The sequence below is a fragment of the Selaginella moellendorffii genome, unplaced genomic scaffold (assembly GCF_000143415.4).
Source record: "Selaginella moellendorffii unplaced genomic scaffold, v1.0 SELMOscaffold_31, whole genome shotgun sequence".
Taxonomy (NCBI): domain Eukaryota; kingdom Viridiplantae; phylum Streptophyta; class Lycopodiopsida; order Selaginellales; family Selaginellaceae; genus Selaginella; species Selaginella moellendorffii.
In genome coordinates, this window is record NW_003314292.1 from 804833 (window position 1) to 822692 (window position 17860).

General features: G+C 45.3%; 4 protein-coding genes across 5 annotated transcripts; 1 reads left to right on the forward strand and 3 right to left on the reverse strand.

Moving 5' to 3' along the window:
• Positions 1-11031: 11031 nt before the first annotated feature.
• LOC112348664 (pentatricopeptide repeat-containing protein At1g11290, chloroplastic-like) lies at positions 11032-13533 on the reverse strand. Its single transcript, XM_024681621.1, has one exon. It carries the CDS (start codon positions 13494-13496, stop codon positions 11271-11273), a length of 2226 nt encoding a protein of 741 aa, XP_024537389.1. The 5' UTR covers positions 13497-13533; the 3' UTR covers positions 11032-11270.
• A 16-nt stretch (positions 13534-13549) lies between these two features.
• Positions 13550-14714, reverse strand: LOC9649526. Its single transcript, XM_024681622.1, has 8 exons — positions 14653-14714; positions 14526-14602; positions 14389-14473; positions 14235-14300; positions 14073-14160; positions 13926-13996; positions 13691-13879; positions 13550-13631 (listed from the first exon to the last, which is right to left on the reverse strand). The coding sequence occupies exons 1-7, from the start codon at positions 14695-14697 to the stop codon at positions 13691-13693; spliced, it is 621 nt and encodes a 206-aa protein (XP_024537390.1). The 5' UTR covers positions 14698-14714; the 3' UTR covers positions 13550-13631.
• Positions 14715-14754: 40 nt separating this feature from the next.
• LOC9649527 (peroxisome biogenesis protein 2) lies at positions 14755-16364 on the forward strand. 2 transcript variants are annotated; one of them, XM_002976493.2, is made up of 8 exons: positions 14755-14888; positions 14940-15053; positions 15116-15275; positions 15324-15460; positions 15519-15619; positions 15688-15805; positions 15856-16186; positions 16250-16364. In XM_002976493.2, exons 1-7 carry the CDS (start codon positions 14781-14783, stop codon positions 16174-16176), a joined length of 1059 nt encoding a protein of 352 aa, XP_002976539.1. In that variant the 5' UTR covers positions 14755-14780; the 3' UTR covers positions 16177-16186; positions 16250-16364. The 2 variants fall into 2 exon arrangements, with proteins under 2 accessions (XP_002976539.1, XP_024537184.1); XM_024681416.1 differs by having other exon boundaries at positions 15116-15460.
• LOC112348589 (RHOMBOID-like protein 2) lies at positions 16253-17843 on the reverse strand. The gene has a single exon (XM_024681414.1). The coding sequence runs from the start codon at positions 17777-17779 to the stop codon at positions 16253-16255; it is 1527 nt and encodes a 508-aa protein (XP_024537182.1). The 5' UTR covers positions 17780-17843.
• Between the last annotated feature and the right edge of the window lie 17 nt (positions 17844-17860).

Sequence of the window (17860 nt, forward strand, 5' to 3'; positions counted from 1 at the left end):
GCGGGGGGGGGGGGCTATGGGGGGTTCCAAATGTATAGTAGGGATAGTGGGTAGGTCGGGCATGGCCGACCAACCTGAGACATAGTCTAGCTCCCGCTTGCGTGCCTGTCCTTGTTCTGCGTCCGGCTTGGGTCTAAGCCCAAGTTCCATTCCATGCTAGCTGGTGGAGTACCCATATCCTCACGTTAGGCCACCGGTATGCCGAAATAATGCTAGACTCCATTTGGCTCCGTTTTGCATGCTGGTCTTGGCATTGGGATGCTGGTTGCTCCAGGACTATTCCAAGTCGCTCCGGGCTCCTGTCCCTTCACTCCTTGGGCTATATGCTCGGGAGTTGCTCCGTGGTCCGGTTCCATCACTTCTTGGCGTCACGTTTGGGAGTTTGGCACCGTTCCTTCGTTCAGTGGCCCAAGGCCCTGAACCTTAGGTTCCTATGGACATGTGGCATGGACACGTGATATGTGACACGTGGCATCTATCACGTGGCACAAAGAGGGTTTAGGTTCCGCTTTGTGGTGTTATCCTATGGTAAATCACCATAGGATAAAGGGTCAAAACCACGTGCGCTACATTTGGTATCAAAGGATGAGTCTCAGCGAGTACTATTCAGTGAGATTGGGCAACTAGTGTCGTTGCATATGCAGAGATAAAAACGATGATCCGAGTGGGTACACGTTTTGGTGCAAAGACTTCACATTAGTTCCTTGGGATAGGTTTTGGTTACCTTTTTGTTCCATATTATGTGAGCTTGCTCTTGGGCTCATAGGGTGGACTGAGTTGTTCCGGTAGCACGAGTTTAAGCTTGAGCTCGTGAGTGAGGCACATTAGCAACTCGAGGTTACACTTTGAGTTGGCAGGATTAATGTTAGCCTATCGGTGGTTCCATGAGTTGTTCCATGTACCATGGGTGAAAGTAAACTTTCCCTGAGTTTGCTATGAGTGGCAAATAGGCTGGTCCGTAGCTGTTTAGCACAGCACTAGTGGATCCTTCCTAGGCATGATTATAATTGGATCAATCAAGACTGTAGGGAATAGTCTATTGGTTCAAGTAATCATAGCCGTGCTCTCTCATAAACTTTTCTTCAATTGAACTGAAGGCAGTGCGAAAGCAAGCTTGAGGTTTGGTCAAAAGATGAGACCGAAGAGAGAGTCATTCGGGACGGAGGATCAAATATGTAAATCATTTTCTCTTCTTGGAGAGATGATTTGCAACGAGGTGTTAACTCATTGCTTGTGTTCACATTATGCAATCAAGAGTCCCTACCTTGATGCATGTTGGAAGTGATGGTCTTACAAGTGGTGAGTTATGGGATGGATAGTGGTGAAACACTAAACCATTTTGTCTAGGCTCGCTATTGGAAGACTCCCGGGAAGTTTGGACTTCCCAGGAGGTCACCCAGCCTAGTACTATTCAAACCCAAGGACACTTAACTCCAAGTATCCCAAGACCCTTAACCGATTGGAAAAGGGGGTGCACTCTTGTTCATGGGCCCTTTCCCTCTATATTTGAACCTCTATGGATCGTCTCTCAAGTCGTTCCCTTTGGTTGCTTACAATCCACCACGCTTCCCTGCAAGTTCACGCCCTCGTGAACGGAAGCTGAGAGCCGCAGCTCTCCCGAGAGCCCCGCTCTCTTGACACCCTACCCCTCGGGTCGAGCCTAGCAGGAGCAAACTGGACCAGCCAGATGTCAATCAACATGTGGTGTGATTCCCCTAGCCAACCAATAGAGTCGGACCTGAGACCTCTCTGATACCAAATGTAAACTCCTGAGTTTGGACTTCCCGGGAGGTCACCCAGCCTAGTACTATTCAAACCCAAGGACACTTAACTCCAAGTATCCCAAGACCATTAACCGATTGGAAAAGGGGGTGCACTTTTGTTCATGGGCCCTTTCCCTCTATATTTGAACCTCTATGGATCATCTCTCAAGTCGTTCCCTTTGGTTGTTTACATTGGGTTGCAATGCTCAATTCCTTTCTGGGGAACCTTGCTATTGCTCCTTGAGTAGCTTGGTTTTGGATTAGTTTTGAGATTGGTCGGAAAGAGAGTGGCATGAGCTTGTCTGTGTTGTGAATAAAAGTTAATGACATTGGGTGTTGTAAATCTCTATCGGTGGAGTGTGGCATTTATGTTGCATTTTGTCGAATTGAGTTGGCACTTGATATTCACATAAACTTTTGAAGTAATGACATGGGCATTGCTCATAGTGTTGCTTGATTAACGATCAAGTCATTGGGATTTATATCATATCTATGTGATAATGAGCAATGTGTTTACGAAGTTGCTTGGGTAAATGATGATCAACCCCAAAGTGGTTGATGGAGAAGCTAGTCTACTTGCACGAAGTAGCATTGTAGTAGCTTTGACAGGATTCTCGATGGTGGTCCATTATGCTAAGCTTAAGTTGGTACCTTGTTTCCTTGAGTTTGCCCATTAAGTGTTGGAAAAGGGTTATAGCATTTATTTGCTATGGCTTGTTGGTTGATCCGTTAGCACTTGGAGTAGATTGTTGGATGGAGAAGATGTGTAGTTGGGGCATTGACATCACTAGCACTTGTGTTAGTGGAGGTGGCATTGTTATTTCAAGTGATGAGGAATTTTCCTTGGACCTTGATTTTCCATGTCATTTTTCTTGTTAATGTTTTGGCTTCACATTGGATCTTGAAGGTGATTGAAGAAGAGTGTTAGTGCAATGTGGATATCCGAAGATGTGGTCTTCGTGATCAAGCCTTGGGTGTTCACTTTGCACTTTGTGGATGTCAGTGTTGGATGTCGATTATATGGGCAAAGATGTTCGATACTTAAGTATATTCTTGGATCATGAGAATTTGTGTTGAGGTGAACCTATGTGAAATTGTTGGTAGGAGGTTGAGTCTTGAAAGTTTGCAATCCTGGACTGAGAGTCATTCTTTCTCTAGGATGGAAAATTTTCCACAAATTTTCTTAGACTTTTCCAATGGCTGATCTATTGATCACTTTGCTCGAAAACCATTCCGTTTTCATAAGCCAGTACAAACTAGTGAAGGGGTTGGAGTTGACTTTAGTTAACTTAGACCCTGATAGGTAGTTTGTATAATGCGGCCCGAAAGGGATGCTGACTTTTGGGGCTAAAACAATTGAGTTGGATAGAGTCTAGAGTTGATATAGAAAAGTGGCCGTTGCACTTTTCTCAGAAAGGTGACCCTTGTACCTTTCTTTTGTAGCGTTATGCTTGGTGGTAGGTTGCACCTTGCATTACGTTAGACTCTATGAGAGTAGTGAGCTCTCACTGATCTTGACTTGGTCTTGGTGGCCCTGCGCCTTGGCTGAGGATGGTGATGTCCAATTTAGTTGTTTGAGGTTGCGATGTTGGTACCCGTACTATAGCTTTGTCTATGAGGAAGTTGTGTACCAATATGAGTCCATCTCATAGTCTTCACTTTAGTTTCGACTGAGTGTTGATCATGCATAGCTAGCCTCTTCAAGGCATGCTCAGAGCTATTGACTAGGTGTGTTAGTGAGCTTATCACAGTTGAGTTGGATTTGAGTGGTCATTTAGTTTGTGCTTATCTGTGAACTTTTATCTCATACCTGGGGTATTATGTTTATGTTGGATAAGTATGTGACTTGATGACAAGAGTTGGTGTTTGGGTCTTGTGAACGCAAGTTGAGGAGTGATTGTTAGTTGTTTTGCGACTAGTGATTACTTGTAGACTTCATCAAGGACCGTTGACACTTGCTTTGTTCGATGATGATTTAGCAGTGATGGGCTTGCTTTACCGGATAGTGTTGCGGAGGATCGTGTCGTTAGACTTGCATAGGTTTCCTATGTTAGTATATCGATTCTATCTCTGTCGATATCATTTGGTTACGTTTAGTCCGTGGTGTTGGATTTCATTGAGTCTTGGATGTGGTGATTCACTCTTTGATGAAATGTTATCTGTAACTGAGTATTGCTGAAGGATTGGTCTCGGATACTAAGTATAGTATCTTCGACTTTGGTTAGCTTGGTTGCTGGAAAGCTTCGAGTGGTGATTCACTCTTGCTTTCTTCTAGCTTTATCCTGATGTTGATGGCATTGAAGTGATGCTTTGTCATTGATATTATTGATATTGAGATCTGAGTGAAATGAGATATCCTTCCAAGGATTGATATTGAGTTTCATTAGTCTTGATGAATATAGTGTTGATAATTTGGCTATAGCTTTGTGTTGTTGGCATTCGTGCATTTGCTAGTTAGCAACTGTGTTGACGCTCAAACGAACTGAGTGGCAAGTTGAGTTAGTTGTGTTCTAGACGAGATTATTTAGTAGAGGGTTGAGCTTTAGCTTTTCCTTGAAAAGTGATTTAGTCGTGGATTATGCTAACTCTACAAGAGGAAGAGTTAGTGATCGATATTAGAATGTTGAATCCTTATGGATTTCAGTTGGGATATATCGATCATTGATGATTTTTCTTGTGCTTGTTGTGAGGTGAGTTACGTCTTGCTGTAGATGGATTCATGGAGGATTGATTAGATGATCACTTGTTGAGCATAGCTCCATTGTGCTTAGCTTTTGGATTGATGCAGACATGCTCTTCATTAGTTTTGCATTATGAAGTTTAACTTATGGATGTGTTGAGGAGGATGTTGTGGGTTATACCATGATTTCTTCTTTAGCATTGAAGTTAGTTCGTATGAGACTTGTGATCATTATAGACAAAGACTTAGCTATAGACTTCTTTGAGCTTTTGGTTCTTTGAGTTTTTATACTCATTGTTCCATTTGTTAGAAGTTGTTGGGGAAGGCATTTTGGCTCTTAGCTTCGATGTTGAAGTTAGTATTTGCATTTAGCAATCATTGGAGATGATTGACTATCATTTAGGATAGTTTATTATCATTGTCAAAAAGTTTTGCTTGATTATTGTTGGTATAGAATGATTTGCCGTTCTTCGGGATGGTGGATTCCTTCTTAGATGATGATTATGCATCTTTTTATTGATAGGATGATTGATGATCTTTCATGATGGTTAGTTGTTCTCTTTGATGGCTTATGGCTTTTTGCAATACCACATATTCTTTGTGGTTTGCTTTGGTTTGGTCTCTTGGATTTGAGACATCAGTAGGATGTTGCTGATACTTGCTTAGGCAACTTGAGTTCCTTGGTGTTATTGGCTGGGATCTATCCGAATTGGCTAATGCAATGGTTGATATGAATAAGCGTTTGTTTGCTTTGCCGCATTCATTCTGTTCTGTTAATTATTGCTTGAGTTAGTTCTGATAGTTTAAGATGTTATTTCCTTCGGGTGATACATTCGCGAGCATTATGCTTGTTAGTCAATGATACTTTGTATTCTTTGAGTTGTGTTTTGTGAGTTGTTTGGCATGCTCTCTGCCATTTTGATAGTTAAGTTTCATCATTGAGTTTCCTTGATGATCTCCTTGCTATTGAATTTTGTTGGATGGTGATTCCTATGTTTACCAATTATAATGATCTTGGTGGTTCCTATACTATAATACTAGTTTATCGGATGATAACTTATTTGGAATACATTTGTGTTCTCATCTAAGCTTTATTCACTGATAATTACATCTCTAAGATATTATTGTTTATGACTTTGATATAGTCCCTATATATTGATCTTTGAGTTTGGGCTAGTATAGGCAAACTGGCTTCAGCACTTTGTGTGCATGTTGCAATCTCTAGTCATGGGGTAGCTACTGTCGACTGGTCACATCACCCGCCTCTTTGTCGATGTTCCTTATTTTGTTGAAAGGGCGTGACCGTGTAAACAACTCTAACTGCCTGTTTACAGTAGTCTATCTAAACCTTACCAACGGGTTTGGTTTCTTTGCTCAGGAGGGTTTGGGCCTCTAGCTTCTCTCTCTATGTCCCTGCGGGCAGGGCGTATCACACTTTTGTAGCTGGGTGACACCCAGAGTAGCAAGGGTGGCTGACTTCGTTGGTCATTTCCTTGTCGGCGACGGCCGGAAGGTGTTTGAGCTGGTAGCGCATCCGTGTTAGACAAAGAGGTTTCCCCCTTAACTCATTTAAGTTGGTGCATTTCTCACATAGTGTGAGTACCGTGAACTTTTTCTGGAGTTGTTTCCTTGGCGGTATTCTAGACTCGAGTATGCATCAACGAGGATGTCGATCTTCCTGTAGGCGACTAAAATTTTCCATTCTACTTTAGTCACTTAACCACACCTCTGACCACTTGGAGGAGTCTCATTCACAACCTCCATAAGTCCAATCCAGGACTTGGGACTTGCTAGCCCCGAGAATGGCATCCATGCCACTCAACATTTGCACTTGGTCCAAGTGCTCCACGTGTCCGATCCCATGACCGACACTCAAAGGTGCCACCGACATAGCAGCCCGTTACGCTAAGGCCATGCCCAATCACCTTTGCCACACTGGTAGTCCAATACCACTTGCATCACAGTCTTGGCTCTCCAAGACTAGGCAAACCATCCCTGAGTGGTCATCTCAGATCCACTCTTTAGCATCCTTAGGATGCCCACTGACAAGGGGAATAGCCTTCCCCAATATCCCTCTGTCAGTCCCCACTAAGTCCCTTTCTGCCCCTGGTCGTGTTTGCCAACACTGCCACTAGATCGAGACCCACAGGCCCGACCACTAAGTCCCACAGTCCTCTGGGACTTCCTCACCACACGATTGTGTCCTTGGTCACTACCCCAGAGGACTGCTCCTCTTCCTTTCCACAGTCTGGGCCTTTGGGACAACATTTCGGAACACCGTGGCCTTACGCGAGCCACCTGGGTACTCTCCTCGCCTTCTGCCCTTGGGTGCTCTAGCCATGGGCTTAGAGTGGGTTCCGTTGAGCCACACCAGGTATCCAAGTAGGTAGTGCCACCCACACTTGGATTGGGAGCATCGGCCAGTCGATCTCCCGGGGGAACTAGAGCCGGCTCTTGAACACTTCACCAAGCTACCCCGCTTGTCGATCTGTGTTCACTCTAGTCTTGGACTTCCCAGTGGGCAGCTCATCACCCAACACTGGGTCTGGCCTTCCTGGGCCAAACTAGCCTTTCCTGGCCAAACTGGCTCGGTCTCGGCCTAGGCCTCGGTCTCATTCTCGGTCTCGATCTCGGTCTCGGTCTCGGTCTCGGTCCCGGTCTCGGTCTCGACTTCGGACTCCATTTCGGACTCCATCTCGGACTCCATCTCGGACTCCATCTCGGACTCCATCTCGGACTCCATCTCGGGTCCATCTCAGACTCCATTTCGGGTCCATCTCGGACTCCATCTCGGGTCCATCTCGGACTCCATCTCGGACTCCATTTCGGGTCCATCTCGGGTCCACCTCAGACTCCATTTCGGACTCCATTTCGGGTCCATCTCGGGTCCATCTCGGACTCCACTTCAGACTCCAACTCGGGTCCATCTCGGACTCCACTTCGGACTCCAACTCGAGTCCATCTCGGACTCCACTTCGGACTCCAACTCGAGTCCATCTTGGACACTTCCACGTGTCATGTGTTGGTCCTTTTGGGTCCCTTTTTGGAGCCTCGCTTTTTGCTCGCTTCGTGCTCGTTCCTCGAGCACTTTGTTGGGAGTTCCACTCCTGCTCTTGACATTTCAAGTCGGAGCTTTTGGTCCAAACGTGTTACGCTTGTTTGGCTCTCGCTTCAGCCACTACCACGTGGCACCCTTTCCGGCTCCACTTTGGGGCCTAGGGATTTTGTGTCTCACACTTCCCTAGGGGGGGAGAGTGTCGCGAATGTGACTTCAGGTATCGAAAGTTACTTGTCGGCCAGTCCTTATGGACACTCTTACCTTACTGCCACAATGGCAGGAGGTCGGTATTGCTGGACCCGTTATCAGTCTCCGCCTAAGCTAGTTGAGAAACTGGTCCTCGCGTGTGCACTTGACCAGATGAGCATAAGGAAGGAATTCCTAAGTGTCTATTTAGTCAAGCATACTTGACCTGGTTAGAGAAACTCATTCGTTGGCTTACACTTGCTAGTGTTGGGAACCCCCGTGATATTGAGCTTGGTCCCTCAATATTCGCTAGATGATAGCTTACCGTGTCTGCCAAACACCCTCGCTATCATGCCCTTTGTGTTAGTCTCAATTTGTCCTAGATGCTATTTATGGAAAGTGTCCAGATTTGCTCATTTGGCATATCTACAGAATGTAGAGATCGTCCTGAACACAATGGTGTTCATCCCATGTCCAAATTCGCAATCTAGAGACATTCCATATTTAGTAAGTTTTGAGCTTGTCCTAGAGACTAACTCCTGATACTAAGGGAGGCTTGGGGTGAAAGCCCAAAGCGTGTGTTCCTCAAGGGGGGGGGGGCTATGGGGGGTTCCAAATGTATAGTAGGGATAGTGGGTAGGTCGGGCATGACCGACCAACCTGAGGCATAGTCTAGCTCCCGCTTGCATGCCTGTCCTTGTTCTGCGTCCGGCTTGGGTCTAAGCCCAAGTTCCATTCCATGCTAGCTGGTGGAGTACCCATATCCTCATGTTAGGCCACCGGTATGCCGAAATAGCGCCAGACTCCGTTTGGCTCCGTTTTGCATGCTGGTCCTGGCATTGGGATGCTAGTTGCTCCAGGGCTGTTCCAAGTCGCTCCGAGCTCCTGTCCCTTCACTCCTTGAGCTATATGCTCGGGAGTTGCTCCATGGTTCGGTTCTATCACTTCTTGGCGTCACGTTTGGGAGTTTGGCACCGTTCCTTCGTTCAGTGGCCCAAGGCCCTGAACCTCGGGTTCCTATGGACACGTGGCATAGACACGTGATATGTGACACGTGGCATCTGTCACGTGGCATAAAGAGGGTTTAGGTTCCGCTTCGTGGTGTTATCCTATGGTAAATCACCATAGGATAAAGGGTCAAAACCACGTGCGCTACATTGTACCACTTATGTATTATTCTTCTTCATAAAAGAGGAGTGACATCCTTTGACAATATTAAAACAATTAATGATGTAACTTACCAAAGCTTTCAACAAGCTGCTGTTGCTATGGGTCTTCTTGATGATGATAATGAGTGGTATAATTGTTTACAAAAGGCATGCAATTTTCAGATGCCTACACAATTGTGTCAACTTTTTACTTTCATATATATTTTTTGCAATCCACAAAACCCACCATATCTTTGGGATATTTTTAAGGATCAGCTCTCTGAAGATTTTGGTAGAACAAATATTGTATACAGATATAAACTTGCTCTAATAGACATTAACTCAAGAATGAAAATACATAGTAAAACAAACCAATCATACAATTTACCTATCCCAATCCTAAATACCTCTATTCAACCAATACCAAATTGCAACCATTTATATACAGAAATTTACCATTATATTAGAAACTTGAATGTTGAACAATTAGCTATATTCAATGAAATTGTTAATATTGTCGAGTGCCCAACTGATACCAACCGTTTTATTTTTATTGATGGCCCTGGTGGTACTAACAAAACATATTTATTAAATACAATAGTAAAATATTTTGAGTTCTACAATAAAAAAGTGGTTTGTATGGCATGGACAAGCATTGCAAGCACATTACTACACAATGGATAAACATCCCATACAACCTTTAAGTTACCAGTTCCAATTAATGATACATTTGTTTCTGGTTTAACACCTAATAACAATGTTGGGAGATTTATGAAAGTAATACAAGTGTTTATTTGGGATGAAATTAGTATAGTTCATACACTTGCCTTTTCAGCTATCGACCGCTACCTACAAGACTTAAAATAAAACAATTCTCCATTCCGTGGCATTGTTATTGTTACAAGTGGTGACTTCAGTCAAACATTACCAGTTATCCCACACAGTTATCGAGCACAGATTGTTTCCACATCTGTAAGAATGAATAGTCTATGGAATCTATTTAGAAAGTTTCAATTACAAACAAATATGCGACTTGGCCCCAAGTTCCCAAACTGGGCAAAATGGCTATTGAAAGTCGATGATGGAAATAATTACACACAAAACCCTATTTTACCACTTGATTCTATCCTTCTTCCTTCAGAACTAATTAGAAGTACCTCTATTACTAATTTCGTATTCCCATGTATCAAAAATATTTCAAATGTTCAAATTGCAGAAAATAGAGCCATTTTAACACCTCTCAATGATGATACATTTCCAATTAACAACAACATCATCTCTCAATTACCAGGTCCACCTCAAATTTATACTAGCATTGACTTTGTTAATGTTGAACACCTTGAAAATTTCCCAATTGAATTTCTAAACTCTATCACTCCCTCTGGACTACCACCACATAAATTGATACTAAAAGAAGGTTGTATAGTTATTTTTCTGAGAAATATATCTCTAACAATTGAATTATGCAATGGAACTTGACTAATGGTCAAAAGAACTTCACCTAAAGTTTTGGACTATGAAATAATTACAGGTGAATTTAAAGGTACTAGAACTTTTATCCCATGCATTAACTTAACACCCTCTGATTCAAATGTTTCATTCCATATGTGTCGAAAACAATTTCCTCTTCGTCTTAGATACTGTTTAACAATTTCAAAATACCAAGGTCAAACATTTGATCGTGTAGGCATCTACTTACCCTAGCTAGTCTTTACCTATGGGCAGCTCTATGTTGCACTCTCAAGATGCACATCACTACAACAACTTGCAATTCGAGATGACACCACTCATACACAAGGCCACTTAATTCCATTTAATTCATCAACATTCACCATCAATACTGTATATAAAGAAGCTTTATATTAACTAACTCCTGTCCTACTACACCTTAAAACATAAAAACAAACTACAATAAACTTTGTTTATTTTTTAATTTTCCCTGTGGCCCAATGAATAGCAATGGACTGGTGCTAAAAATAAAGGAATCATCTCACAAGGAAATTGTGAGATGTGAGCAAATTCTCACAAAAATATGTTAGTAAGTTTGAGAGGCTTTGCCAACTACCCAGCATTGGCTGAGCAAATACTAGTATATATATATAGCAAGACTATAAAACAAAATGCCAAGCTATTACTCATTTCATTCATTATTTGTTTATAAAGTTTTGTCAAAAAGCATGAGATCAACAAATTATAGTAAGTTTTTTTTATAAGCCTTCTGTTTATAAAGTTTTGTCAAAAAGCATGAGACCAACAAATTATAATAAGTGTTTTTTATAAGCCTTCTGTCCCCGCCCTAGGCTTCACCGATCTGCCTGCTGCCCCTCCTGTTGCATCTTGGATTGGAACCTCAATGCCTAATATAAAGCATCACAAATAACTTGATCAACCTATGAAATGATAAGTCATTTTAAATCTTTTGAAAGAATCTCCCGTCACCAAAAGTTCCCACACGAGCATTCCCCGTTGAAGAAGCTGTGAAATCTAGTCGCGTCCCTGCACACTATCCGCCTCTTCTCGATCCTAGAAATAATTTTTGTTGCCTCGTGACAATCATCGCAAACCCGGAGGTTCTTCATGATCCGGAGTGTCGTGCCAGGAGCAGTGTTGAGTAGAGCACAAGCTATGGCCAACCTCTCGCTATGGCCACACAAGTTCTCTTCCTTCTCGGCCTCTGGAACCTTTCGCCCCACACTTCCCACGTCTGCTACGTACCCGTGCTCCTTCATCGTTGCCACTATTAACTTTAGCCTCGCGTTGATCTCTTCGCTCTGTGGATGGCTCGTATCACCCACGATGAAGCTGTGAACTCTTCCCAGATCGTCCGTCCACCAGCTTCGTCCCGCTGGTTTCTTCCATGCCCGAGCCTCCACTCGCATCATCTCGATCCTAGCCTGCTCCTCCCACATCCCTCGGCTTCCATAGATCGTCTCCATGAGCACGTACGCCCCAGCTTCTCTCTCGTCGATCTTCACCAGAGCTTCAAAGGCAATCCGTCCGACTTCGGAGTTCTTCCACTTCTTGCAAGCACCCAACAGGATCATCCACGTCAAGTAGACCGGCTGGAAAGGCATAGTTTCCACCAGTCTCAGAGCAGCTTCTAGCTCGCTGGCCCTTCCCAGCATATCCACCATGCAGTGGTAGTGCTCTAGTGTGTGCTCAATGCTGAATCTGCCTTTCATAGCTTGGAAGTACTTCTTGCCTTTGGATACCAAACCAGCGTGGCTGCAAGCGTAGAGAATGCAGCCTAGAGTGATTCTGTTCCCTCTCACTTCTTCTTGTTGCATCCGTTCGAAAGAACTAAAAGTCAGTCTTGTTTCCCCTAGATGACTGTAGCCAGCTATGAGAGCAGTCCAAGTTATGCAGCCCGGAGAGAGAACCGAATCGAAAACTTGCTGTGAGTCCACCATGCTGCCACATTTCCCGTAGAAATCCACCAGGCAGTTCGTAAGAACCTTGTCTTTCTCTAGGCCAGACCTGAGGATGCTACCGTGAATTGCCTTTCCAACTCGTAGAGCCGCAACAGAGCCACAAGCTTTGAGTACCTCTGAAAAAGTGAGAGCGTTTGGTTCGCAGCCTTGGAGCTTCATTCGAGTAAACAAGTCCAGAGCTGCCTCTGCTTCCCCGTTGTCAGCAAAACCGAGCATCAAGGCGTTGCATAGCACGGCGTCAAAACGCGAGGCCGTCCCGTCAAAGACGCGCTTGGCATCGACTAAACTCCCGCAGTTTGTGTACATGTCCACCAGGGCGCTTGCCACGAAAACATTAGAGCAGTCGATCCCTCGCTTTGCTGCTTGAGAGTGAACTGTGAAGCCTTTGGCCAGAGCGTCAACCTTCACCAGCCTTGGCTTCCCGCAAAGGAAAAACTCCCTGCCGTCTTCTTCCACAGCCAAAGCACTGCAGGCCTTCAAAGCAGCGACGAAAGTTCGAGCATCAGGTTGACAGCCTTCAGCTTTCATCTGAGCCATCAACTGTAGTGAAAAGTTTCCATCCCCGTTCACCGCATAGCCAAGTATCAAAGCGTTCCACAGAACCACGTCGTGATACGGCATTCTGTCGAAAACCAGCTGAGCGTCTTCCATACTCCCACAGTTCGAGTACATGTCCACCAGAGCACTCGCCACAAAGATGTGGGACTCGCAGCTGCTCTTGGACGCTTCACAATGAACTGCAAAGCCTTTCTCCAGAGACTCTACCTTCACAACCTGCTTAGATAATTCCCGGCCTTCTTCTTTTGCTGCCAAGTTCGTGCAAGCCTTCACTACAGCAACGTATGTTCGCGTCTCTGCTGCGTAGCCTTCTCGTAGCAACCGAGAAAATAACTCCAAAGCCAGCTCCGCTTCACCAGTTTCTGCATACCCCAGTAGCAAAGGATTCCAGGACGCTAAACTACGAGAGCCTATCCTGTCGAAGACCCTTCGAGCTTCCGCTAGGCTTCCACATTTGGCATACATACTGACCAGTGTATTTGCTATGTAGATGTTTGAGTCATCCCCGTTGTCACTAATATCAGCGTGGACCAATCTCCCCCTGTGTAAGTCCCTGGAGCGACTGCATTCTTTGAGTTCTGCAAGCCAAATGGATGTCCTCCTCCGTTCATCAGAACAATTTCGCACGGATTCTATGTAGGAAAACCTTTCAGCTGGTTGCAAGCAATGCATTAGAGAGATAGCAATGCATACTTCTTCCTGACCTCGAAAACGCTGTCCACCCGTTTCCCGAAGACCTAGGAGTTTTTAAAAGTATCAAGATGTATTACAGGAGGAAGCATAAACTAACAACGAGTACGACTGGTGCTGCATAAAGAAGAGCAAATCAAGTTAGACATAAATCGTGATCCAGGAAAGTCATTCACCTATGTTCCCGGTAACAACGTGGCCATATGCTGAAAATGACAAACAAGGAGCCTCTTGAGATCGTCCATGACATGTTGTGTGTAGTCTTGCTCTCTCTCGAGCAGCAACTTCTGTAGAAATGCAGCAGTCGCGCCTGCCATAGTCGCTCTCTCCAGAGGTTGCAACTTGTTCAATGCAGCAAAATCCACCTAAAACAAAGGCATCACTCATCGTCTGTCGGAATTCCATATGTACCTCAAAGGGATTGACCACTCCCGGTGCTTTGAGAGATATAAGCTCCTCAACTATGTCCCAGACTTTCGTGCCTGCAAAAGACTTGAGCTTCTTTAAATAATATCAGTGAGGAACCAAGCTTTTAGAATTCACAGCAAAGAAGTCTACCCTTTATTTTCCAGTCTCGTAAAGTCTGAAGATCAACTGGCCTGTCCTTGTTAAACTCGTGGTTACACCCTTCCGTATCAGACCTCAGCTGTCACAGTTCCAAAAGTGTTTTAAGCGGCAAGAAAAAAAAAAGGAAACGAGAAGAAAACATAAATCTCTCACCCAAATATATGGCCACGCATATCGGCCATAAGCTCCCAGCAAGAACAACGTTTCATTCGACTTCACCTGAATTTCCACACAGTCCCAATCAGCGAACTTGGAAAGAAAAGAAAAGGAAAGAAAGAAAAATGCAAACAACTGAATAGAACCAAACTTTCTTTGTCTCGGAGCTTGACGGACTTGCTGGAGGCAAAGCCGATTTAGAGGAGCGATTCTCCAAGCAAAAATTTCTTCCACTACTGCACCCTTTCTCCGTCTAGAATAAAATGCAAGCAAAGAAATCTCTCATACCTGATCGATTCCTCGCTCCGAATCGTGATCAACAGCTCCTCCCGGCCCCTCAAATACGTCGTGAAATGCCGAAAAACCTGGGAAGAATGCCGATCAGCGCAGACCTAGAATGAAACCCTACACTCACGCGAAGGCAACCGAAAGAGAGAATGTCGCGATAGAGCTCTTCCATCCAATGTCAATCATTGCTAAGAACCCTAAATTTCCACTTGGCATTTATCAAGGTGAAAAAAGCCCTAGAGCCCTGCCAGGGCAATGGCGGAGAGGGCCGGGGCGGCAGCTGCTGCTGTAATGCGGCCTCCATCGCCGGAAGCATGGCGCCAGGTCTGGCGTGATGTTCTTCGATCGCAGCAGCTGCGCAAGGTATTTCGCTCTCGTTCGTGTCGATATTTGTCTATTTTGTTTCTTTTCCAGACGATTCCTTCTGTCGCGATTTCTAGAGTGAATCAGTTTGATGCCGAGAGGCTGGATTTCGAGATGACAGGAATGTTGCGAGGGCAGCTCCTGAAAATATTTTCGTTTGTCCAGGTGATGGTTATTTGGTAGACACTCGAGTTTTGCTTGATGATCTTTCGTATGACAATGCACAGCCAGGTTTACTATCTCGCTACGAACCGGAACTCAACGCTTTCTTGGAGTTTCTTATATGGAGATTTTCGATCTGGGTCGATCGTCCTACGCCTGGGAATGCTCTCATGAACCTTCGCTACCGGGACGAGCGTGAATTTTTGAAACTTCCAGCTTCACAAGGTATGTTTCTTCTATCTGTTTTTGTTCGTGCTCAAAGTTTCGATGCAGTAAGGACGGGTTTGGAGGGCCCTGGTCTTACAGCACTACAAAAGATTTTTTACTGCCTCGCTCTAGTGGGAGGAAGATATGGCTGGGCTCGGCTGCAGCTGGTTTCAGCATTTCAACGATGGGGAGACCGCGACAGTGTATGTTTTTCTTTTCGATTCAAGATAGCTGTGATTTACGTTTGCCATTTTTAACCAGAGGTCATGGCCACGAAGGGTATGGGTCTTATTACAACGAGCAGAAAGCTTCTATAAGGTAGCTTACATGATAAATCTGATCGCTTTTCTTCGTACTGGAAGGTATGCAAGGTTGTCTCGGACTTAACATGAAGAATATAAACTTTTTCTTTGCAATTGTGGAATGCAAGGTACCGGAATTTGGTGGAGAGACTTTTGCAGACCCGCTTGGTTTATCTAAGGCCGAACATGAGCCGAGCGGTGAGCTTTGAGTACATGAACCATCAACTTGTATGGCAAGAATTTTCGGTAAGTGTGGTTCCTTTTTGCCCATTGTCTATGCTAACTGCGGTCTATAGGAGTTATTGCTACTAGTTTTGCCGTTGCTAAACGTCTTCTCGCTCAAGAAAGTTCTTCCTTCGTCCTTGACGGGTAAAGAGACTGTAAAGCGCACAGATGAAGAGACCTGTCCTATTTGCGAAGTGTCTCCTATCAACGTTCCTTATATGGCAGTTCCTTGCGGGCATCGGCATTGCTACTACTGCCTTTCTACAAGGTGTATCGCGAACTCTACGTACCGGTGTGCACGATGCAATTCAAATGTCACAGCAATGCAGCGATATCATCCACAAGTTGAGCTCGGTAGCTCCGATCAGCAAAATGTGAAAAACAAAATTTAAATTGCTTCTGGTACGTATTACTAACAGAATAGCACTTTGGAAATTGAACTTGTATGGTTTCATTTGTGGACAGGCGCTACTGTTTAAGAAGCTGTCTGCACCACTTGCACTTTTTCCTTACGTCAACTCCTCGAAAGAGCATTATGAGGGCTACTACGTAGAGCACCACCAGCAGATTCAAGGCGATAACCCAGATGACAAACTTGTACTTTGGGAGTGAGTAGATTCTCCACGGCCGAGAGGGAGGTTGGTATGGCTGCAAGTGCTGCTGCTGATGGTGCTGGTTGTGGTGGTGCTGCTGGTGATGCTGTTGAAGCCGACTGTGAACATGATACCGTTGATCCATTTCACGCTGGATAAGTTGGTGATCGAACTCATAGTGGTGCCTCTGAGATGCTATAGCCGGAGCACTCGCAGTGAATTCGTGGGCTGGGATTCCGGGAGCAGCCGGGGCTGGAGTGCCAGTTGTAATAATACCGACAGGTTGAGTTGGCCAAGTGAGTGGTGGTCGCTGGAGAAGTATGAATCCCAGCAGAATTCCGGATATGCAACCTCCCAAGTGAGCGTAATTGTCGACGTGCGGCATCTTCCCGAGAGCTAGATTGATGATGAAGAGGACTACAAGCTGGGACAGCGTGAACCAGCTACGTTCGTGATGAGACCAGTTAACGAGAAGCTCCGACAGTAGCGCTCCCATGAGGCCAAACAGCGCACCAGAGGCTCCTACAGAGATCGTGAGTCGCAGGAACAAGGCAGAGAGAAGACTTCCACCGAAACCGGCGATGAGATAGACGAATCCGAGCTTCAGGAACCCAAACTCTTGCTCCATTTGAAGTCCCAGCGTAAGGAGGCCCAGCATGTTTAACAGGAGATGGAAAACGCCGGCATGAAGCCAGATGCAAGACACCAGCCGCCATCCCTCTCGACCACTGGTGACAAGCTCCGACTCAAGAGCTCCCATTCTCAGGAGAGTGTTCGAAGATGGTCCGAGCAGTGGATTCTGGCTTAGTGGCTGGAACGAAAATCTCTTGAGTCCGGGAAGAATGCAGCGATACTCCGTCTGGTGAGCAGGACAGTCGTTCCGGTACATGGTGATTATGAACACGACAATGTTGGCGATGACGAAGATTGGCACGATAACAACTCTTTTCCGCATTCGGCAGCAACTTTGCCCGTCTCTCGTCACATGAGGTGGTGAAGAGATCGAGTGTGGACTTAACGGAATAATGACTACTTCAGGGGATCCGGGCCTGGCAGCAGTAGTTTCACAGTGGTGGTCTTCTCTCCGGACTATAAAGAGGGGGTTCATCTCTAAGTATCCGGCGAGCCGGGGGCCGAGTTCACTGATCCGTGCGGTCTCTTTGCGATCAATGCAAGGCGGTGGCGGTGTTCTTCGTCCGCTCGACGCAGGTCCGACAGCTGCCGGTACTGAGTAAACAGATTTGATGTCCTCAGCTTCGCTGGTGCTGCCGGTTTCTCTGCGGTCGCTGGCATTGATGCCGTTGACGCTGTGGTGGCGGTGGTGAGCGCTGCAGTGGATTTGGCGTAGGCTTTCGAGCTCGCACGGAAATTCTTGTCGCGGAAACTTGTGAGTCGTTTCCATTTCTTTCTTGCTCGTGTGAAAGCTTATTTTGTTTTCTCCCGTCGTGTTGTGCAGTGTCACAGACGAAGACTTTGCAAACGA